Below are 24,616 nucleotides of genomic sequence, written 5' to 3'. Positions count from 1 at the left end.
GGCAACAACTTAAAACACAATTGTGTGGGGGTGGGGTCGCTGCACAAACGATCTCCACGAGGGGCCAAAAAAAAAGTCCAAGACTAATAGCAATTATTTATTATTATTCGAACAACTTTTCTCATTTCACGTAGGTGGACAAGATTGAAAACGTTAATATTTATTACTCTGACAGACCGGCACTAGGTGGCCTCCGGCCGGTGGTCGGGGACACTAACATAACATACTATTAAAAAAAACAAAAAACAAATAACCTTTAACACAGCCTGTATACTGATGAATAAATAAATAAACAACAACCCCAAACTTAAAAAAAAAAAAAGTTCATCGCATGTTAACTGCTCAACTCACCCCTACATATTTATCTGTATTATTGTGAGTTAAGATTCAAATTAAAAACGTAATCTCCTATGTTTTACATTATGCCTATCCCTATGTGGGGTGTGGGGGCGGTACTCTGTTACCTTGGCTACACTGGACTCATTACTATGTTCATCTTGATTATACATTCATTCATTCGTTATCTGAACCGCTTGATCCTCATTTAGGGTCGTGGTCGGCCTCATAGCTCTGGGGTCCTGGGTTCAAATCCAGGTCACGGCCACCTGTGTGGAGTTCACATGTTCTCCCTGGGCTTGCTTGCTGTGAAGTATAGAATGTATTCTTTATACTTTTATTCAGTATAGTCACTAGGATAGAATTTTGCAGAGCCTAGTGGAAATTTCCATCATGACACCTATGAGTTAAGGGCGCGTCATATACCAAGACACGCCCATTTCTTTGTGCACCTCATCCCGCCTAAAGTTTATACCTAGGTCATATGACCCTTTGTTAATAAAACTAGCTTAACTGTTGGGGGTAGGTAGGGATTCGAATTGGTCAGGCTGGGGGATGGATACATCTCCCAGCGCTGGCTACTTTGGCCCCCTCCTTCAGCTGAAGTCTGGTAAATTCTCATCACGACCGACTCTGTGTGCTTCCTCTGAACCGAAGTTATTGAATGTATATGGATATAGATCCGACACTTGCTTTTTTTATTGACCATACAGCATTTTTTTATATTACCACTTGGAACACTCAAAATAAGGGATTTGCAACAACAATTTTTCTACTGTTTAAACAACGTGTTTTTTAATTTTATTTTATGAACTAAAATTGGCAACTATTGATGGCGATAAACATTCAATCCATTTTGGGCTAGATAAGTACAAATCTATCATATTTTGGCGTAAGAAAAATAATTTGAGAGGCCTAAAAATTCCAAGTACCTGTAGCAAACAATATGTGGGTGAATTACAGTATGTAAAGTCTAGCAAACTATACTGGAACTAACACACATTTTTTTTTATTCAATGTATTTTTGGGGAGTGAAATATGCCTACTTACCTCCATTTAGCTGGCCACCAATTCAGTGTGGTGCCTGAAGTTGGCTAAAATAGGCTCCAGCATCCCCCGCGCCCTTTTTTTGAGGATAAGCGGTATGGGAAATGAATGAATGAAAATGTATAATGCGTTTTATCAGAATTCTGTATTTTGGTAGCCATTAGCTGAGATAATATGCACGTCAATTTAGTAGATGCTCCATAAAAGTTTGTGCCGACAACAGTTCCATGTTTGGAACGAGTTTGTGTTCATGAGTTGAATTGTTTTGTAGTTAACTTCTTGACTGCCACTGATGGCAACAAATATAACCAGAGTTGCTTTAAAATAAGCTGTTTAATTGAATAAGATGTCTGCCTGCAGTTATTGATAATTACGAAGAAGGGTAATTATTAATGAACCTATCAACACATTAACAACCTAGCGTATTTTCACGACTATAAGGCGCACTTAAAAGTCTTAAATTTTCTCCAAAATGGACAGTGTGCCTTATAATCCAGTGTGCCTTATATATGGAAAAAAAACTGAAAACGAAAAACCACCACTGTCGGATATTAAAAAAACACAAACGCCTGAACTGAAACAATACTGTTAAATAGGCAGATGCCATCTTAGTTTACAAAATCTTCCATCATATCGCTCCATCCCCACTGCAAAATTTTATAAAAAAATTCCAAAATATCAGAAATGGCTGGCTCTCGAGGTGACTGTGTAGTGAATGTTTCATACCTGGAAGTCAATAGCAATTGCCGTATTTTCACGACTATAAGGCGCACTTAAAAGTCTTAAATTTTCTCCAAAATAGACAGTGCGCCTTATAATACAGTACGCCTTATAATACAGTGCGCCTTATAATACAGTGCGCCTTATATATGGGAAAAAATGACATTCATTGAGGGTGCGCCTTATAATGCGGTGTGCCTTATAGTCGTGAAAATACGGTACCTAATACCAAAAATGTGTTTCATCAATTAACATTAGATGCTATTGACGATGTACATCCAATCTAGTATTTAGGCTGAAAGAAGCTCCTCAAAATACATTGGGCGCCCATCACCGTCATTGGCACTGAAACATGCTCATTTACTAGTTTCCGTTTTACTCTGGAAAGATTTATCAGGTGAAGCATCTAACCGTCCCGTGCATTTTGGTTTTGGTGCACAACCCCCCCTCACTGACTGCCATGCATGTGGGTGACGACAAATCAAATAAGGGTGATGGTTGCACCGGCTCGCAGACCCAAGATGGTGCCTGATAAGACCGCTCAGGGAGGTACAAGCCTCTAAAGCGTATAAACACATCATAAAATCAGAGATTTAATCTTAATATGTTAAAACAAAACATTGTGACACCTTTAGTTGAATTAGATCCATCTGTCCATTCTGCATCACATTGGAAAAAAGAATGCTGTTAACATACATTTAAGTACAGGAAAATATAATTGAGAAAAATCCAATGTGAAAAATGTTCAAAATATGTCCACAAGTGACTGCTGTTAAAAAAAAAAGAAAAGTAATTGAGAAAGTGTAGAAAATGAATTGAAAACAAATGGAAAATAAATTAAAGTTTCATCTTCTCTACTCCATTTCATCCCAATGTTTGCTGGGGGTGCTGGAGCCTATCCCAGCCGAATTTGGGCAAATGCTTAAAACACTCTCGACTGGTCGCCAGTCAGCCACATGGCACACCGAGAGATAGACTACCATACACAGACCCAATCATACTACCACCAAGCGGAAATTGATCTCACACTTGCCCGCACCGAATTCAGGTGAAAAAATACCTACACCACATGTGTCAAAGTGACGGCCCGGGGGCCAAATCTGGCTCGCGCATCATTTTGTGTGGCCTGGGAAAGTTAATCTTGAGTGCCGACTTTCTGTTTTTAGATCAAAGTAAAATGAAGAGTATAGATCAGTCATTGGCAAACTACGGCCCTCGGGCGACATGTTTTTTTTTTCCCAAGAAGGCGCCGTCACGTGGAAGCCAGTGGCAGTAGCTCTGTCCACTCTTATTTGTTTTTCGTGGTTTACAGCCCATCTATCTTTTTTTGAAATTACATTTTAATATTTCTTAATACATTCCTTTTACCTTTACTTTGTACTTTATACTTTTTACTTGAACGATGAGTGATGATTATGCTAATACTTTAGTCCTTTTTTTCTCTCTATGTTTCATATGTACTGTTAACGGATGCAGTTTTTTATATGTATCGTATCTTGTGCTGACCCGGCCCATCTGTCAAATTTTTAAAGTCAATGTGGCCCTCGTGCCAAAATGTTTGCCCACCCCTGGTATAGATGTATATTAAATTTCCTGATTTTCCCCCTTTTAAATCAATAGATGTCATTTTTAATAAAAAAAATTCTGTGTTTTTATTTCAAAAATCATTTTGTAAAATCTAAAAGTATTTAAAAAAAAGCTAAAACAAACATTGTTTTAGATCTATAAAAAACTGAATATTAAGATCTTTTAATCCAATTCTTTTAATCTATTCAGAAAAAAATCCAAATATTATATCTAAAATGGTCCGGCCCACGTGAAGTCAAGTTGTCGTTAAAGCGGCCCGCGAACCAACCCAAGTCTAATACCCTTACCCTACACAAGGGGTAGGTAACCTATGGCTCGGGAGCCAAATGTGGCTCTTTTAATGGGTGCTTATGGCTCTCCGCTAAACTGTGAGCTAAAATCTGGACACTACGTCTAGAGTTGCTTTAATCTTCCAGTTTTTAATTCAACCTTTCTGCATGCTTGCATGCATCCCATTGATTAGTATCAGGGTAACAATTTTGTCAACATAATTCTGGGACTTTTTCTACTTTAAAGGTAGTGAAATGACTAAAAATGCACACACTTTCATATATTTTTACTTCTAGTAAATTCTGAGTATGGGTCTCAATGAATAACAATTGAAAATATGAATTGTTTATGGCCTACACCATCGAGTGGCTTAAAATGAAGATGAAAAACTAAAAAGTAATACAAATAAAAAGGTAGAAATAGACAAAACAATAAGAATTTCCTCACTTTTTATTATTCGCCATTTTTTTTTATTTAAAAAGAATTATAATATAAAAAGTAATTTTCTGCTTACGATTCACTGGCCACTGATTGAGGGTGTCCCCTGCCTGGTGCCCATAGTTAGCTGGGATTGTCTTTAGCACCAACGTCCGTTCAAATGGATTGAATGTTGACTCATGATTAAAAGAAATAAAAGTTTTTGAAGTGAGAGTTTATCTTTACATGCATTCATACATTTTGACTGTGTCACAGCAAGCCTCGCAGTTCATATGGTTTGGACGTCGAGAAATGATGAAGTTATTTCAATTCAAAGATTGATTGGGCAAATGAATCCCATTACTCTGAGAATTGGAATTTGAAGAGTTTAAATTAGAAAAATGTTGACATTTTATAGCCCTAGCATAAAATCTAAACAGTCTTAGCGTTTTGACGCAGGAGAACAGAATTACGATCAGGCGTCTCTCTAAAACAAGAGAGATAACATCCCCCCCTTCTCCCCCTTGCAGACGTCCAATCTGTGTTGTATTTTTCAGAGCCTAATACAAGAGCTGGGTGTCGCTTAAATAACAGTTTATAAAGCTGTCAGCAAGCTGACGGAGTAGACAAGGCGGCTGACGGATTGCTATTGGCGCTTGACAGAAATCACATTCCATAAAAAGTCAAATTGGAAAAGCGGCCGTCGTAGAGTGCTCATAGCAAAAGTTTGCAAAGTACTGAGAAAGACTTTCTGAAAAGTGGCTGCTATTTATTTATTTTCATTTTTATAGGTACAGGATGGCAGCCCCATGTTACCACAGTTCCACATGCCTTCCTGCTACACGGCGAGTTACCTCCCCCAGGGTCCTTGCTCCTCCTACTTCACCATGGGTGGAATTAGCTCCTCCGTGGGGATAACCGCAGCCTGTGAGTCCTTTGCAACACACACAAAATTGTTTAATGTATCACATTTTGTCACACTCTATCCCATTGGGCCTACTGAACAGTCCAGTTGCAGAGAATGTGTTAAAAAAAGGAGAGCGAATACAGTGTTCCCTCGTTTATCGCGGTTAATGGGGACCGGGACCACCCGCGATAAGTGAATTTCCGCGAATTAGGGATGCCCCTTCAAAAATGCTGAATTAGATTTTTTTTTACCATCCTGTATACCAGTGTTTTTCAACCTTTTTTGAGCCACGGCACATTTTTTACATTGGAAAAATTTGTGGCACACCACTAACCAAAAATTTTACAAAATGACACTCTGTATAGTATATTTTCTACAGCACGGACACTGGACAATTACATCATATTTGCAGAAAACTATTAATTAATGTTAATTTTTAAAAAAAGGATATTGGATAATTTCTCACGGCACACCTGACGATCTCTCACGGCACACTAGTGTGCCACGGCACAGTGGTTGAAAATCACTGCTGTATACAGTACACCATTTAGAATAAAACCGATAGAGAGAGTGAAATTTATGTTAAAACAAAAAAAAACTGTAAAATATGTTGTCTCAATGTAATATTTGTATTTATTTATTTTTTTCCCCCCAAAAAACTGGCTGAACCGCGAAGTAGCGAGGGAACACTGTACATGATAAAGGGGACTTTTAACAGTAAATTAAACTTAACATTTGAAATAAACCTGTCTTTTTATGTAGTTTGAACTAAAATAATTTAAGAAAACTACTGAGGTTTAAACATTCATACATCTTTCTTACGGCTCATTCTCGAAAGGGTCACGGGGGTTGCTGGAGCCTAATCCAACTGTTTTTGCGTGAGATGCAGACTATACTCCCTAGACTGGTCGCCAGTCAGTCGTAGGGCACACAGAGAGACAGACAACCACTCACACTGCCACCGGAAGAACCCCTGCACCATCGGTTGGCTAAAACAAAGAAACATATTGCATTTTCGTGATTTCAAATAAAAAAGAAACAAATAATGCACAAAATTACAAAATATTGAATGCTAAAATTACAAAAAATGGAAATAGCAAATGTGAAAATTCACCTTGAATACAAACTTTTAGTTTTATTTCCAGTATTTTAACTCGCGGTGCATCGGCAACTTAAGACGCCACTATCTCCTCGGTCTTTGTTTTGGACTTTCACCAGCCTGTTTCCTGTGAAATTAACCCCTCCCCCAACCACCCCTTGCCCATGGCTCCACGCTCCATTACAAGAGCACAACTGCTTTCCCCACGGGTGGTCCCACATTTGGTGGAAGACCCCCTCTAGTTTCCCTTAGCTAACAGGAAATGCCTGCCACAACATTGGGCACACCTGCCATAACTAATAATATACATCACCTGTACATTCATTCGTTCGTTTTTCCTTTCCGCTTATCCTCACAAAGCCTGTGGGGGTACTTGGAGCCTATCCTAGCCAACTGTTAGCAGTAGGTGAAATTATTGCCAGCGAATCACAGGACACAAAAACATGAACAAATATTCAAGCTCACAATCAAATGTAACAATAATATCACAATCGAGAGTGTGGAGCCAGCCTACCAATGATTTTAGGATGTGGGAGGTGCTGCCTCACTTGTACATCTCACCTCATCTCTCATTTTCTGAACCGCTTTATCCTCATTAGGGTCTTGGGGGGTGCTGGAGCCCACCCCAGCTGACTTCAGGCCAGAGGTAGGGGACACCTTACCTAACACTCATACCTAAGGGGAAGTTAGAGTGTCCAATCAGCCTACCATGCATGTTTTTGGAATCTGGGAGGAAACCGGAGTACCCGGAAGAAACCCACACAGGCCCAGGGAGAACCTGCAAACTTTACACTGATGGACATTACCTGGATTTGAACCCAGGACCCCAGAGTTGTGAGGCCAGCGTGCTAACCATTTGTCCCAACGGGCCGCCGCACAATACAGATGAGTAACAAAAATGGAGGAAAAATATCGAGGTTTCATCATTGCGTCTTGGAGAAGCTCGATGAAGGAACAGAAAATTCTTAACTCCACAAGGTCAGGCTTTTCTATGTAATGTTTTGTTCCACTGGATTCATTCTATTCCATCGCTTGCAAGAATGTTGGATGCGTTTGGATTCCGCATCCTATCGTGTTTGGTCACCCTCCAGTGCGTGGGAGTCTGTAATGAAGTGAACAGGTCTGGTGTGAGCCAAGTCATCTGGGCAACATTCCTTACGCTCGCCTGGGCTTCCTGCGAGCATGTCCTAAAGAGCGAGGCCTTGAACCAGGGCCAACAAGTGACTAATCTTATCCACTCGACATGTCATTCAGCGGTATAATAAGCATGCTGTTCTTGTGATTATCACCAACGTTGATTGATCTAGTGGAATTAGTCTCCATTTAATTGGATGTTTATTTGTCCAAATAAGCCGTTTCAGTGTAGCTTCTTTTGCAATACAAGCGAACTGTGTGATCTCCAAATTACAGATCATTATCCATCCACTTCACACTTGGTTGTGAATTGCTCCAAAAGGAAGTTGTTTTCATGAAGCCTACAGTATAAGTTTTGACAGAAACACTGAAACCCAAAACAGAAAGTTTGACAAAGCCATTTAAATAGGATAGCTGACATTGAAAGATCTGATTTCAGTGCATGGCCTTTTAATGAGCAAACTTTTTAAAGGTATAGATAAAGTATTTTTAGCAAGTAAAAACACAATTAACCCCACAGACCTCCACATACATGAACAGCATGTTATTTAGGATATTAGATTATCATTTGACCATACATACTGACATATGGAATTGTAATTCACAAATTGCTAAATTAGATGATAATGTTCAGTTTTCTGAGCGAGCTACATTTTCAATTTAGCATACCTGTCAACTTGTACGTTTTACATGTATTCTATACGTTTTTTTACCATTTCAAATCATGTACGCCGTACACCGACTTTTGTACGGGGAACATTTTTGTTTAAAAAAAATCGCCAATATTTATGAAAACTGATCTCAACAAGATCGTTTTGGCTGAAATCCAGATAGTCTCGTAGGCTAGTAGCCAACGACGCTACTGTCATCGATCGTTACTATTGTCACGGTATACCAGCAAAAATTATCCTCAATCGTATGTATTTTTTTAGCGGTGCGTACGGCAATATCAATAAAGGATGACATGCGCATGCTTAGATAGACATCGAGTAAATATCGTGGAAGCAAGCATGGAGGAGCCACATAGTAAGAAACGAGTTACCGCGAGTAAACATGCGTCGTACGGTGTTTGTACGTTTTTTGGGGGGTTTGTACGGGGAATCATAATCATGTATAAGGGCAGTTATTGGCAGAGGTTGACAGGTATGATTTAGGGTAAGTTACCCGGGCCTTGCATTTCTGAAAAAAATCCACTTTCGCTGAGGCTCCCTGCCCTCCAGTCCACTGAGCGAGCTCTATTTTCAAATAAGCGCCATGGCGTCCACCAAAAGGTCGCCCGGGGTTCGCATTTCTGGAAAGAAAATCCACTGTAACAGATGCTCCCTTCCGCTGAGTCAGCGCAGAAAGTTCTATTTTTTCTTAGTCTTGAGTTGAGTGACAGTCCCCTGTATTCCGCCATGTTTTTTAGTGGCAAGCGAGAGACAGGGAAGTGTCTTCCCCTTGCGTGTTTCAGTGTGAATTTTGACATTTTATTAACCTTTTTTTCTTACTATAAAAAGATACGATGTACTGAAGCCGCGAATTGGTGAAGGATAACAGTAGCACATAGATTCATTGTGTTACGTGTTTGACAAGACGTCAAGGCAAGGACACGAGGAATAGGACACACACAGGAAGCAGGTGAGGATGAGGGAAGTGGTGCTCAAACGAAAACTTTAATAAAATAGGCAGGAGGCAACGAAAGTAACAATAACGAAAATCAAACCCGACTATGGCAAACATGGTGAAGCGAGGAACGAGACAACGTAAACACATGGCATGGCAAATAAAGCAGATGATTTGAGGAGGTGGGGTTTCAATAGACAAAGCCGGAACTAATTCTAAATGGCACGCAGGTAAGACAGGAAGGACAAACAAGAGTAGGGAAACTAACATAAGAACACAGGGAGAAAGCAATGGAAAAACAATAATAACAAGCAATCCTAACACAATGCTAAATAGGGTTCACATTATTCCCAGATTAATCTATTGACTTCAATGCATTCATTTAAAAACTGATTAAACACAATAGTATTTGTCGGATTAATCTGTAGTTAACTCATTCATTGGTGATAATCACATTTTAGTGCCATTGACGGTGCCTGATGTCCAATCCATTTTGACTGGTGGGGAAGAATGAACAAACGTTCCTTCGTCCCTCTGAGGAAAAATGGATTAAATGTCTAAGCGCTGTCAATTGCAGCCAATGATTGCAATGAGTGGGTTAAGTGTGTGATTTGAGTTTGTCGGCCCTGGCCTATAAAAGGCCGTCTGGACAGGAACAGCAACTAGCGTGAGGCACCTTGCAGCTGCCAAACGGGGCCGAGACAGATTTATTGGAGCCAGAGCTAATCACTTGGCCAAATACAGCGATCCAAATAACCTTCAGGAGCAGACGTGTTGTCCTTTCCCCCTGCCTCTCTCATAAGACCCTAGACCCCCCCTCCATGCAGTCACCGCTGTCTCCGCAAAATTGCCTTCTGGAGTTAGTGAGCGGGAACAGTTAAGATTTACAAACAATGATGAAGCTTGTCATGCGTCTTTTGCCATCCGTCACGGCAGCCCGCCCGCCGCTAGCGGGGAGAGCCATAGCGGTGTTCTTCATAAAAGCCAGCTCCGTGTGAAATACGCGCCCCCCCCGGCCCACCCGTTAACTGCGCCGCGCTCGTCAGCAGCGCCGCCACCGTAAATCGCCGAGTGGGGAGGTGACGGCGCAGTTCATCAATGCCTCCACCCCTCCTCCTAACCTCGCCTATAGTCAGAATGTTTATCCGCACACACATATCCACCCCACCAGGGGGCCAATGGGTGGGGGGGCTGGAGGGTTATGTCTTCCTGTTCAGTCTTGCCCCCGTCCTTGTGGAGACTTTGTAGAAGTTAGCCTGCTCAACTTTTTGGATCGATCGCAGTTTGAAAGCAAAGATTCAAACTGAAGTTTGAACGTGCCCGTCGATAGAAGCACCGCTTTGGTTATACGGGTGTTATTTAAATGCAAATGAGAAGCGAGCCAATCGATAGACCCACGGCATTGTGCCGAGCCTAACAAATCTATGACTATCTTTCTGAAATGATTTTTACTTGCTTCAGCATCACTGTACTTCACTGCTGTTACTGCAGTTTGGCCCTTAAAGGTTCAAAACAATACCTGTCAATTTGTCTTTGTTTCAGAAGTTGACAGGCAAAAGCTTTCATATTGTTGTCACTTCAACCGTCTTTTTTTCTGGTTCGGGATTGAGGCTGCTGCAGCTACAGGAAGTGCCTATCGCTATTTTGACTTTTTAAAGCTTTGAGCTGTTCTTAGTCAATCTTTTTGCCTTTTTGTCCATCATTTCAGTTTTCAGGGTCTACAGAGACACTTCGCTACTTCACGCTTCGGTTATTGCTGCTTCACTACATTGCAGATTTTTTTTGTAGGGAATTTATTTTATAAATTTCTTTATTATCTTCCATACCGTCCATCCTCGAAAGAGTTGCAGGGGTTCCAGGAGACTAACCCGACCTTCCCATTAACTACAATAATCGAGGTATTACTGTATTCTCACCTCCTCTATTTGTTTCTGACTTAATCCGGAAAGTTCATGGTGTACACATTTTGGGCTGGTCTAAATACGTACGAACCAGCGAACTCTGGTGAGATCTGTGGTGTGTTTCACTATACTTTGGAGCAGGGGTCAGGAACCTTTTGAACACAGAGAGCCATAAACAATTCCTATATTCAGATTTTATTCCTTAAGAGTAAAAATGTGAAAATTTGATCTTTTTGGGGGGGTCATTTTACCACTTTTAAAGTACAAAAATGCATTCTTTTGACAACACTGTTACACAGTGAAAAGCTATTGAAAACAATTGGTAAAATATTGGTTTTCCCGGGTTTTCAAATGCTTTTTTTGCCTATTATGCTTCAAATCATTTACATCCTCAAAAGATGTCTACCTGTCAACCATGAGTGAGTGACTACTACTAAAAACAACCAATCGACTCGACTGACTTGATCAATTTTCAACCACTTTGGAGAAAAAAAAGGACCTACCACAAATTTCCCCATGTAGTTCCTGTTCTGAGTAGATACATAAAATATTCAACAGCCATTGAATGTCTTCCTGTGCCTGCAGGCTGCTGTTAATAGTGTTGTCTTACAAGCCGTTACATCCCACAATTACTCTTATATTGAGCCCAAAGCAGCACGATAGGTTGTTCAAACACAAACTGAAGCCCCCAAGGGTTGACCATTACACTCGATTACACTCTCTGACTCTTACTCACAGGTCACAAACTGAGTCTGTTTTAAACACTGAACTCGTCATATTGACGAGGCTGTTTTATTCAGAACCCAGCAACAGCAGGATAGGAGAAGACTCTGCTGTTCTGTCCGAGTAAATTTCCGGCTAATAAACGCCTTTTATATTACATTATTATTGTCAACCCAAACAGCACTCCGAGAGATCAGCCAAATTCAAAGTATTGTTGTATTTGGTAGTGTGGGCATACCATTTAAGTTGAATAGAGCAGGGATTGTTTTTTGACTTCCAATTTCAATTCCCACTGCCATGTATCCGTGAATGCCAGTGCAGTACCAATACTGTATTTTACACTTATGCTTTTAATACTGAATTACTGCATACTCACTTTAATGTAAAGTAAGTGCTATCATGCCTTGGTCATAAACTGCATTGATTGATTGATTGATTGATTTGATAAGGGACAGCACATATTAATGAACATATTTATATTCATGTTAATGAACATATATATGTAAATGTGTAAGATTGTAGCCGTGGGCTAATTTCCATCTTTAGTCCCAAGATAATTGGCAAAGAGGTTCAGAAACTGGAGTAATTTAATTGGTATTATGTTCCAGGTATGTACGGGACGGACAGAGAAGGTGCTTTGGCTGAAATAACTCTTTTTGAAGGGAACTACACAGAATAACTCATAACTACGCAGCATAACTCAATGGGTTCTTTTAACAATGCCAGGTGTCCAATCCATTTGAAATTGGGAGGCTCATAGTGAATGATCAATCCCTCCCAAAACCCATATTGGATGTCTACTAGAGATAAATGTCCTCAAATTATCAGGAAATTAAAAAAAGTAACTATAAGGCATGTCCTGATGCAGATTAAAAAAATGTTGAAATTTTAACCTAATTTTAGTGTTGTAAGTGGTACAATGCCAAAGTTACTCTGTGTTAAATAGGAAAGCAAGTTGATTTATTTCTAGCACATCAATGCTATTCTCATCTCATCTCATCTCATTTTCTGAACCACTTGATCCTCACTAAGGTTGCGGGGGGTGCTGGAGCCTATCCCAGCTGACTTCGGGCCAGAGGCCTGAATTGGTGGCCAGCCAATTGCAGGGCACAGGGAGACAAACAACCATTCACACTCACACTCATACCTAGGCGCAATTTAGAGTGTCCAATCAGCCTACCATGCATTTCTATGGAATGTAGGAGGAAACTGGAGTACCTGGAAAAAAAAAACCCACGCAGGCCCAGGGAGAACATGCAAACCCCACACAGGTGGACCATCCTGGATTTGAACCCAAGTCCCCCACTGTGAGGCCGATGCGCTTAGCATTCTAACCGCCCTATCAAAGTTATTCTATCACCGTCAATGGCATTTAAAGGAGTTATCTCCCTATATTCCTCCATCCTCGTATGTCCTTGAGTTAGGGTTAGGGTTATTTACTTATTACTTTACACATTTTTCTCACACATTTGACTGTCCATCCGCAGTGAATTTTTTTTGTGTAAAAGGCAACTTGGGAGGAATAGAAGCTCAATATTGATCAGCCACCTCAGCTCATTAAGGCGTATCCAGAAGGTTCGCTGGATGGACAGGCCATTTTGTGAGTTGATGGGGCCCGGATGGAGATTGAACATTGGGGGCCGAGGACACTCACCCCGCCCGTGGTCTTCCAGCAAGGACAGATTGGTTAACAATACGGAGGGCAAAGGGTCCTCGCTGCTTAATTAGCCTCTGACCCCAAGACTGATGCCTTCTCTCAGTTGGACCGTAATGGCTGCCACTCTGCATCAGCAATGCTCATCTAATGCTATCATAATAATAACAATACAATAGCAGCACTACTTTGATGTCCAGTCATGTTTCCTCATTAGATTTTAATGAGTTTATCTTTAGTAGAAATCCAAACTATTTGAATTGGATGAAATGGATTGGACATCACTTGCCCTCAATGGCAGTTATTTTCTTAGGTTAACTTAAAATATATTTACACCTAGAAATATTTTCTAAAAGATTAAATGTAAATCTGTTTTTGTTTAACCCTTGATAGGGCATAGGGCTTCTTTGGTTTTTACATATCTTAAAAATGATTATTATAAATAGATAATTGTATTATATTATTAAGTGTTTATTCATCCTCATAAGGCTTGTGTGCATTGCTGACTTCAGGTTAAATGTTATGAAAGAATAAAACGTTAGAGAATTTCTTTTTTTTAATTTGAAAATTTAAGATGCCATTTCTTGATTCTCGTTACTTCTTGTTAACTATGAGCCATGTTTGTGTCACCTATTGCATTTGGTGACTTTGTTTTATTTTGCGGAATTTCAATGAGAAATCTGACCCGCCTTAACAGTCAAAAGTGAATATTTGAAAATTCATAATATTTAAATGAGTATGACAAAAAGGTTCAGTTCAAAACAGAGCGCTTCGGCCTCACAGTTGGGGTCCTGGGTTCAAATCCAGGTCGGTACACCTGTGTCGAGTTTGCATGTTCTCCCCGGGCCTGCGTGGGTTTTCTCTGGGTACTCCAGTTTCCTCCCACATTCCAAAGACGAGCATGGTAGGCTGATTGGACACTCAAAATTGCCCCAAGGTATGAGTGTGAATGGTTGTTTGTGTCCTAGCTAGCTCATAAATTGGAAGTAGATTTTCACCCCATTCCCTCCCATCCCCCTGTATGTTGATGAACCTCGCAATAGAGGCTATTGAGAACTATATCAACATACATATCTGCTGAGTTTTGTTTTGAGACTAGAAGAAGATAAAAGTTAGATTGCGTGAGGTTGACGCCCTGAAAAGTTGGAGGGAATCGGTGTACGATTGGTGGTACTCGGACCACACTTTTGAGGACCGCAAATTACAGGTGAAAATATCTTTGAGTTGATTGGTGTTATTTTATTTCTGTTTTACTCTTTTGTGTTACTGTTTTATTCTCAGCTTCCAATTTGGGAGGAAAAAAGGAAAAGACAGGTCGAGAGCAGAAAATATTTGGGGTTAAGGTTCGCTGTGTGAACATGGCGCAGAGTGCCGTGAGCCGCCATGTTTAAAGGCTGACTGCCCTTTGACTGAGTTTTCCGGATCATTAAATAAAGCTGGGCCGGCTGAAGATGAAGAGCCACAACACACACACACAAAAAGCCACACACGGCAAAGTGTCCAGGGACATTTGGTGCTCGTATCGTTTTAATGAGAGTCATTTCATCCCGAGCTAACCTTGTCACGTGACAGGCTACTTTTCATTCTCAAGATTGAATTGCTGTTGCCGCCATAACAGCTTGCGCGACCCTGGCAGCAACTCATTTCTTTACAGACTTTGTCTTGTCCGTTTTTCATTCCTCTTATTTTGTTTTTCTTTTCTTTTCTTCACTTCAAGGTAAATATCATTGTGGAATGCCTTGACTCAAAAACAAATACAGTTGTGGTCAAAAGTTGACATACACTTGTAAAGAACACAATGTAATGGCTCTCTTGAGTTTGCAGATTTTATACAACTCAGATTTTTCCCTGATAGAGTGATCGGAACAGATACTTCGTAGCCATCCGCAAGCCTCTGGCAAGATTCTGGTTGAATCTATGACCACTCCTCTTCACAAAATTGGTGCAGTTCAGTTAAATTTGATGGCTTTCTGACATGGACTTGTTTCTTCAGCATTGTCCACAAGTTCTCAATGGGGTTTAAGTCAGGACTTTGGGAAGGCCATTTGAAAACCAGATGACTTTAGATTATCTTGAAGAATTTGAAAGTTATCCTCCTTCTTCGTGATCCCATTTGCTCTCTGTAAAGCACCAGTTCCATTGGTAGCAAAACAGCCCCACAGCATAATGCTACCACCCCCGTGCTTGACGGTAGGCATGGTGTACTTGGGGTTAAAGGCCCATACCTTTTCTCCTCCAAGCATATTTATGGGCATTGTGGCCAAACAGCTTGATTTTTGTTTCGTCTGACCACAGAACTTTCCCCCAGAAGGTCTTATCTTTGTCCATGTGATCAGCAGCAAACTTCAGTCGAGCCTTAAAGTGCCGCTTTTGGAGCAAGGGCTTTCTTCTTGCATGGCAGCCCCTCAGTCCATGGAGATGCAAAACACACTTGACTGTGGATGCTGAAACCTGTGTTCCAGCAGCTTCGAATTCTTGCCAGATCTGCTTTTTGGTGATTCTTGGTTGAATTTTCACCCTCCTGACCAATTTTCTCTCAGCAGCAGGTGATAGCTTGTGTTTTCTTTCGATTGTGGCAGTGACAAAACAGTGCTATGCACTTTATACTGACAAACAATTGTTTTCAATGTTGCTCTTGGGACCTGCAACTGCAACTGAAATGCCCCTAGGTATGGGTGTGAGTGTGTATGGTTGTCTTTGTGCCCTGCAATCGGCTGGCCACCGATTCAAGGTGTTAGCTGGGATAGACTCCAGCAACCCCTGCGACCCTAATGAGGATAAAGCAGTTCAGAAAATATGATGTGATGAGATTTTCCCTTAAAAGTAACATAATTGTACTCCCTATTAAAAATTATGAATATGGAGGGGAAAATTGTGAATTGGGGGAAAGCTTCTACGCGACAAATTGTAAAATTCAACAATTTTAAGGCAATTTTAAGGGGGTGGCGGCTTTTATTGGAGTAAATATGGTATTACTAGTTTCCAAAGTGTTACACCGAGGAGAACAGTGACCATCCGAGATTGCGATCTCTCTCAGTCAGTTCTGTTTTCTTAAGCGTTATCTCGCCCTTATGATGGCAATGGCAATGTGCATGCTGGCTCCAAGAGAGGGATGATCTTGTCACATGTGGGCTTTTGTTGGTCACTGTGGCAGGCAATGATTGCACTTTGATGCACTCCCCGAGTCTCTTTAACCAGCCTGAGCGGGAGGCGAGCGACGCCTCCTTTTGTTCCACCTCACAAAAAGAAAGGCAAAGTCTTTCATCGCCAGGGCAAAAGTTCACTTTAAACTTTTCCTTGTTCCCAGATCATTGAGTTAATGAAAATTTATTTTATCAGATAATGTCGCAATTTAATCTTTTTTTAATTACGTGACGGTGGTAAATCAATACAATAACTAATCTATTCCATAATAATTTTGGAATTTAGCTATGTAATGTAATCTATTTCAGGTATTGGTAATAAAACTCATGTATTAGTTGTGAATGAGTTACTAATGATAAATTCATCTGTTGAATACCTTTTTTTTAATTAATTGATGTATTTAAATAATTGGCAATGAAGCAGAATCATGTCAGTCAGTGAGTTAAAGACAGATTAATCTGTCGAATTATGTTTTTAAAAACATGAAGTAAAAAAAATTGCCTACTAATGATGATTTCGTAATTTTGCAATCTAGGACACCGGTTGCCTCATTTCCATTCGTGGTAATAAAACACATTAATTAGCTGTGAATATGGTAAAGATAATGATAATCCTACCAACATGTATGCGATTAATTGATTAGTTTGATAATGTTGGGTTTAAACCCGTATGTTCTTGGGGCCTTGTGTGCGTTTCCACTTTCCCCCCCACATCCCATAAACATGCAGCACGTTGTCCTGCCAAGTATTCTAGTTGACATCATTGAATATTTTGATAATTTTGCACTTGCTCTGTATTCCAACCTGTAGCTCTCAATGGTAATTAACACAATTATGGCTTTGAATGAGTTAATGGTAATTGTCATGTCAATAGATTAATCTGTCAGTTTCACTTTTATTCAGTTTCATTGTGATGTTGTTTTAATCCATCCCATGTTCTATTTTTCATTCTTACAATGTGTTTTCTTGACATTTTTCATGTTATACTCTAGTTTTACTGAACATAGATACAAGTGTTAAGACTGTAACTTGATTGGTAATTTCTGCGAGTGTATAGATAGTTAATTGGCCATCACTAATTGTAAAAACTGAGTTGCTACATGAGGCAAATTGACCATAAAAAATGGTGTTATGTGGTGCTAGGATTTTTTTCTCAAACAGATGTGAGCGAGAAGTGAATTAGACAGCAAACAGGGGAATCACATTCTCATTTAACACAAGCCAGCACCTTTAATTACCAATGGCATCCAAGCGCGGAACACAAATGGCACCCTGCAACCCAACCATACCTGTTAATGATGGAGGGGCCATTTCAAAGTGGTGACACAATGCATACGCGAAAAAATGTCAGCATGGCAAATGACCTTGGTACATTACTAATGGGAGCATTGATCAATTGTATCCAGCGCTCGTTAGGGCATTTACTGCCAATGGATGTCTATTAGCGTCAATTGCAGCCAAAAAGTATCCCATCTCATTTTCTGAACCGTTTTATCTTCACTAGGGTCACGGGGGGTGCTGTAGCGTGTCCCAGCTTTCTTCGGCCAGAAGTGGGGGTATTGCTGGTCAGCCAATCACAAGGCACAAGGAGACAAACAACCATTCACGCTCACACTCATACCCAGGGGCAATTTAGAGTGCCCAATCAGCCAACAATGCATGTTTTTGGAATGTGGGAGGAAACCGCAGTACCCAGAGAAAACCCACGCAGGGCCGAGAAGAACATGCATACTTCACACTGGTACATTGACCTGGATTTGATCCCAGGACCTCAGAATTGTGAGACCAACACACTAACCACTCATCTGCAGGGCCGCCCACCAAAGAATATAATACATTTAAAATAAAATTGTATTTAATTAATGAATGGCACATACGACCATAACAATAACATAATTTTGCTGCCAAAAAACTTCCACAAATTGCCACAAAAAAAGAGAAATAGTAATAAAAAATGATCTGAAATTTAAAGAAATAGCGCAAAATCACTCTGAAATTCAAATATGGGCCGGAGATTGACAGCAAGTTACCGAGAATGCAATGCAATCAAGTGATCTAAATTCAATAGGAAGTGAACCTGAATCAACAGGAAGTTGCCCAAAATCCATATGAAGTCTTACGGAAGCCCGAATAAACCCAAAATACCCAAAATATATAGAACATGACCTGCAAAATGCCCCAAAATGAACAAGAACCGATCCGAATCTCCCCAAATCAACAGAAAGTGAACCAAAAATGTCAAAGAATTAACAGAAAATTATGCCATGAAAGCAACAGGACGTTACCCAAAATTGCGCCCCCAAAAATCAACAGGAAGTGACCAAAAAATCTATAGTTTGTGACCCCAAAATTTCCCAGACTATACATAAGTGACCCATATACACAAGGAATGACCTGGAAATTGACCAAAGCTAACAGGAAGTGATTCAAATCAACAGGCAGCGGCCATGAAATAAAGAATAAGTAACTCAGAAATACCCCAAAACCAACTGGAAGTGTTTAAAAAATCAACAAAAAGTGAATCTGAACAAAATATCCTTATATTATCTCTGTTTCTTTTAAATGTTTTTATTCACTAATGCTGCCTCTTTTTTGTTATGTTTTTGCATGCAGCTGGCAGCAATGTCGATGGGGGCACCTTGCAGGATCTGCCGTCTCACTACTTGCTGGTGGATGTCAACTCGAAGCCGGATGCCAGCTCAAAGCCGGATGCCAGCTCAAAGCCGGATGCCAGCTCAAAGCCGGATGCCAACGACGTCACCAGCTCTGGGTCTGACCAGTCAGTCTCCCTCGTCATCGATGAAGACATGGGGCAATGAAATCCAGCTTCAATTTTTGAACAAAAAAACATTTTTTAGACTTTTTAGAGTTAACAGTTAAATCCAGTAATCAACAACACCAAATTTCCTATTTGAAAAAAAAAATGCATTTTTTAACCCCAAAAATATTTTTTTAATCCTCATGTTGATAAATTTCTTGTTGTGTATGCTTTTTAAAAAATATTTTTACTCATTGGCTGCCATTGACGGTAAAAGTCAGAGGGTGTTCATTCGCCTCCTTCCAGTCAAAATAGTTTGACATCTATTGCACCGCCATTAGCAGTTGATAATTCAAATTCCAATGACACGAATAGATGTTTAATCCGGTAAGTAATGCACATTTTCTGAAATCAATCAGGGCTAATCTATACATAATTAATGTGATTAAACTGTTATTTTCCCCTTTTTTTGACTGAACTTCTGAACTAATCACTAAAAGACTTGTGTCAAATAATCCTTACCCAAATAAATTAGTTTATAAATATTGGAGTGTTATCCGAGAATTCAACAGTAAGTGAGTAAGAACTGCTAAAAAATGAACAGGAAGATAAAAATTCTAGACGGCGGACTCTAAATATCCAAAAATCAACAAAAGTGACCCGCAGTTGTTAACTGAACAGAGCAGAGAATCCATATACAATTTATGATTTCTCATTTTCTGAACTGCTTTATCCTCACTAGGGTTTTGGGGGGTGCTGGAGCCTTTCTCAGCTGACTTTGGGCCAGTGGTGGGGGACACCCTGTACCGGTGGCCAGCCAATTGCAGGGTACAACGAGACAAACAACCAATCACGCTTACGCGCATATCTTGGGTCAATTTAGAGTGTCCAATCAGCCTACCATGCATGTTTTTGGAATGTGGGAGGAAACCGGAGTACCTGGAGAAAAGCAAAGAAGGCCCGAAAGAACATGCAAACTCCGCACAGGAGGACAGACCTGGATATGAACCCAGGAACCCAGGTGCTGTGAGACCGACGCGCTAACCACTCAACCCACTGGGCCGCTCTTGTTCTTTAATTTTTATTGATATTTTTCATCACTTTAAATATGTTAAATTATGGAAATACATTAATGATTAATACAAACAGCAAAGGAACTGTGTAAGCCACCTGATGGTGCCTCGGTGCACTCGCGCAGACAAGTGTGAGATGGATTCCGGCACGTTGGCGGTATAATTTTGACTGCAAATGTTTTTTTGTCTTATTCATGCCCTACGTGTGACTAGAGAGCGGGCTAGGGTGTATTCTGCCTTTTGCGCGGTTAGTTGGGATAGGCTCTAGTGATCCTTCCGAAGATATGCGGGATGGATGATATGAATGATAATGAAAAATACAGTAATTCCTCGAATATCGTGGTTTATGTACACCAGACATGGCCGAGATATTTGAAAAATCGCTAAGTAGGGTCACTTTGTATAATGGAGGGAAGACTGTACTAAGATAAATAAACGCCCCAAATTAGGCATTTGCTTGTTAAAGGATGAACTAATTTGTGATCACATTTGACCAAAAACGCTGAGGCAAAACATATAGAGGGACATTTTTAGTGGATAATGTAAAAAAAACAGCTGTATGTACACTTCAGCTAGCATTGACTGATATAGTCGTCCAATGAATTTGAACAAGCAGGGTTGGCAGCAAATGAACCTCCGAGTTCAAATGGATTGGACGCCTTCTTGCGCCAAACTCATTTCCACTATCCAGAACAATAGCAATGAAAGAACTCATCACAATAATTCACAGTTACTAGCTATTTTCCATGCTGTGTTTTTCTTTCTTCCAAAACATTTTTCTTCAATTTTTAAAGTTTATGTAGCTACAAGTTGGTTTGTGGCTTTCAAATGATGGAGAGTGGCGGAAAAACAAAGAATAGTGTTCTTTGTGCTAACACTCAGCGGGTCGCGCCCCATCTGCTGGAATCAATAACACCGCCGTCTTGTTGTTCTTCTTTCTTTCTTTCTATTTTTTTTTTTATGAAACGCACTTACTCTTAATTTCATCCCCGAGTGGTTTTAGAGAGAAGAATGTGGAGTTACCTATAAGCACCGCGCCACCATAAATCAGCGACGACGCTAGTATCGATTGATTCTGATATATCACACAAATTTACTGTCACTTCTGTTTTCAATTAAAGATACAATCAGTCAGATAATGACTTAATTGGATTTTACGCAAGATTGGCTTTTACGGCCGGCACTTTTACGACTTTTGATATGGGAGGTTGTTTTATCACGGGGAGAACAAAGTGTCTGCTATTGCCTTTTTTTGTCCTGATGTGACGCCTCCTGGTGGCTTTTTATGTTCTTTTCACCTTCAAACTTTAACGTCGTGTTTCACCATGATTTTAACTACAAGGGTGCTTTTGTGTTTAGATTTCGGATTCACGAGTGCGACCCAAATTTTTAATTAAAAAAAAAATCATTTCCAATGGCAGAAACCTTTTTTTTTCCAAAATGTTGCCTGTCTTACGCTTTTTCAAATTCAAGTACCGTATTTTCACGACTATAAGGCGCACTTAAAAGTCTTAAATTTTCCCCAAAATGGACAGTGCGCTTTAAAATCCAGTGCGCCTTATATATGGAAAAAACAGAAAACCAAAAACGAAAAACCACCACTATCGGATATTAAAAAAACACAAACGCCTGAACTGAAACAATACTGTTAAATATGCAGATGCCATCTTAGTTTACAAAATCTTCCATCACAATAGCTCCACCCCCACTGCAAGATTTTATACCAAAAAAATCCAAAACATCAACAATGGCTGGCTCTGGAGGTGACTGTGTAGTGAGTGCTTCAAACCTGGAAGTCAATAGCAAGTACCGCACTTAAAAGTCTTAAATTTTCTCCAAAATAGACAGTGCGCCTTATAATACAGTGCGCCTTATAATACAGTGCTCCTTATAATACAGTGCGCCTTATAATACAGTGCGCCTTATATATGGAATAAATGTCATTAATTGAGGGTGCGCCTTATAATACAGTGCGCCTTATGTATGGAATAAATGTCATTAATTCAGGGTGCGCCTTATAATGCGGTGCACCTTATAGTTGTGAAAATACAGTAGCACATTGAAAAAACATACAAAATCAAGGTAAAACCAGTTTTTGGGCAAAAACATACAACCATCTAAACATGGCCATTGTCTACTATTGACAACAGTACATGTTTATTTGATTTCTGTAAAGGCACAAAAACATGTATTAGGGTTGTAATAATGGCGGTGATCCTACTTCAGGGTTTTTCGTTTATCGGGGCCATGTCGGGGCTGCATTAACTGTAGTATTCGAGGGATTATAAGAAATCAGCCGACCCAAACTCATCAGAAAGTGACCCCCAAAAAAGGAAACTAACCTGAAATGCCCACAAAACAACGAGAATTATCCTCAAAATATACCGGGATTGACCCATCATTACTCAAAAAAAAAATAACAGGGAAGTGTCCCAAAATCAACCCATTGTCTACTATTGACAACAGTACATGTTTATTTGATTTAAACTGGGAGGCAAACGTTGCTAAGAAATCAGTTTCCCTTTTTAAAAACTGGTTAACTTACAAAATGTGCAAAATATTCAAAACATTGCAACTCATTATTAATCATTAATTTTCAACAAAAGTTCCAATATAAGAATATTGTCTTTCAAACTTAGAAAAGATAGTGAAAGCATGTTGACATATTAAACACAAATTTGACCATATTTATTTAATATAATTACAGGAAGAAAAGTCATTTGGTGTTGTTTGTTTTTGGTGTTCCAGCGTTATTTATTTTTTTGTCTGGGTATCCTTTGGGTAACGTTTGAGTGTGTATGAGTGTGTGTGTGTGTGTGTGTGTGTGTCTGTTTATGTGTAGTGTGGGGGCAATGGGGGAAGGGGGGGGGGTGTTCTAGCATGTTTTGAAAGGTGATTGAGACACACGGATGATATTTGTTCCCCAGAGAGACGTAAATCTGCTGCCCTGTGACAAGGAGGCCCGCCCCACAATCAGCGTCCTCTAATCACTGTCACCTCGGCAGTCTTTTGGCTGTTCCCCCTGATTGGTTAGGAAGGAAATAGACCCCATTATTCTAACGTGCGTCCAAATTGACCACATTTAAACACAACAAATGAACAGTGGCACCTTGAGGTAATAGCATAATTTTTTTCTGTGATCATCGCATTTACTTAAAAATCTCACACGCAGGAATATATCACTATTGTTGTTCCACAGAGCTTAAAAGTGTATATGCCTGAAATTATAACTTTACTGACTGTCAACATGTGTTGCGTCATTGTCTGTGGTCCAATATCTGGAGTCCAATCCACTTGAACCTATCATGATCTAACCATGTGGTGTCCAATCATCCTTTTGCTGTGAATTGAAATAATTTTGTTACTATTAGACGTCCGATCCATTTGAAGTGATAGCGGTGTAGCAAATGAATGAATGTGAATGGGGTTTATCTCTAGTAGAGGTCCAACGTATGCTATAAGTTAAATACTATGAGGGAAAAAAACTGTGTATTTCTGTTTTAATTCATATTTATTTCATTAATTTCGCTTTTATTAACAATGTATTAATTCATTAATGTATCTATAATTGCATAAAAATAATATAAAAACAAAGTAATTATAATTGATTCATTCATTTTCTGAATCACTTTATATATCTACTTTCTCGCTGAGCTGTAGCTCCACTCGACACCCACTACGGGGTTGATGATGTTCATCTTTTCTTGAAAAGTCCATCTTAAAAATGGCTTTGACAGTAAATCTGCACCCAAATCAATTTCTTCTCCTCCTTCAGACATTGTTGGTTGACAAAACTGCTATTAAATCAACACAAAAATAGATTTGCATGTACAGCTCGCAACAGATACAGCTTGCTAGCGGTGGCTAGTATACTCTATCTCTAGCCAATCATAGTTTCTGAAAGTGATTACATGTAGGTCTTGGTTTCGCCAAATCAAAATCTGATTGGTTAAAGCAACATTTTTATTGACGCTTAAATTATGCTCCAGGGCCTGCAGAACTGATTGTGAAGGCCTCCAGGTAGAGCACTTTGTAGCTCTTTCACATTGTACGTACATAATTAAATGGTTTCATTTTCCGACAAGGATGCCACAAAACCAAAAATAACCTTGGAAATACACCCAAACGGGGAAAAAAACTGAAAATACAGCCAGAACAACAGAAAGTAACCCGCAAATGCTCCAAAATAAGCAGAAAACGACAAACGATCAAGAAGCATCCAGGGAAAGTCCCTAAAAACCA

General features: G+C 39.8%; 1 protein-coding gene across 2 annotated transcripts in view; it reads left to right on the top strand.

The window, feature by feature from the left end:
• The window catches only part of dmrt1 (doublesex and mab-3 related transcription factor 1), a 31,332-nt gene extending 11,475 nt beyond the window's left edge, over positions 1 to 19,857 (top strand). Inside the window, exons 7-8 of one of the 2 annotated variants that reach the window (XM_077714449.1) lie at positions 5,169 to 5,268; positions 19,157 to 19,857. In XM_077714449.1, the coding sequence (XP_077570575.1) occupies positions 5,169 to 5,268; positions 19,157 to 19,362 (306 nt within the window). In that variant the 3' untranslated portion in view covers positions 19,363 to 19,857. Of the gene's footprint in view, positions 1 to 5,168; positions 5,305 to 19,156 lie in introns of both variants that reach the window. The other variant, XM_077714447.1, reaches the window with a different exon arrangement.
• Positions 19,858 to 24,616: the final 4,759 nt, after the last annotated feature.

This window comes from Stigmatopora nigra, chromosome 4 (genome assembly GCF_051989575.1).
Source record: "Stigmatopora nigra isolate UIUO_SnigA chromosome 4, RoL_Snig_1.1, whole genome shotgun sequence".
Taxonomy (NCBI): Eukaryota; Metazoa; Chordata; class Actinopteri; order Syngnathiformes; family Syngnathidae; genus Stigmatopora; species Stigmatopora nigra.
This window is presented reverse-complemented; position numbering and strand designations above follow the sequence as displayed.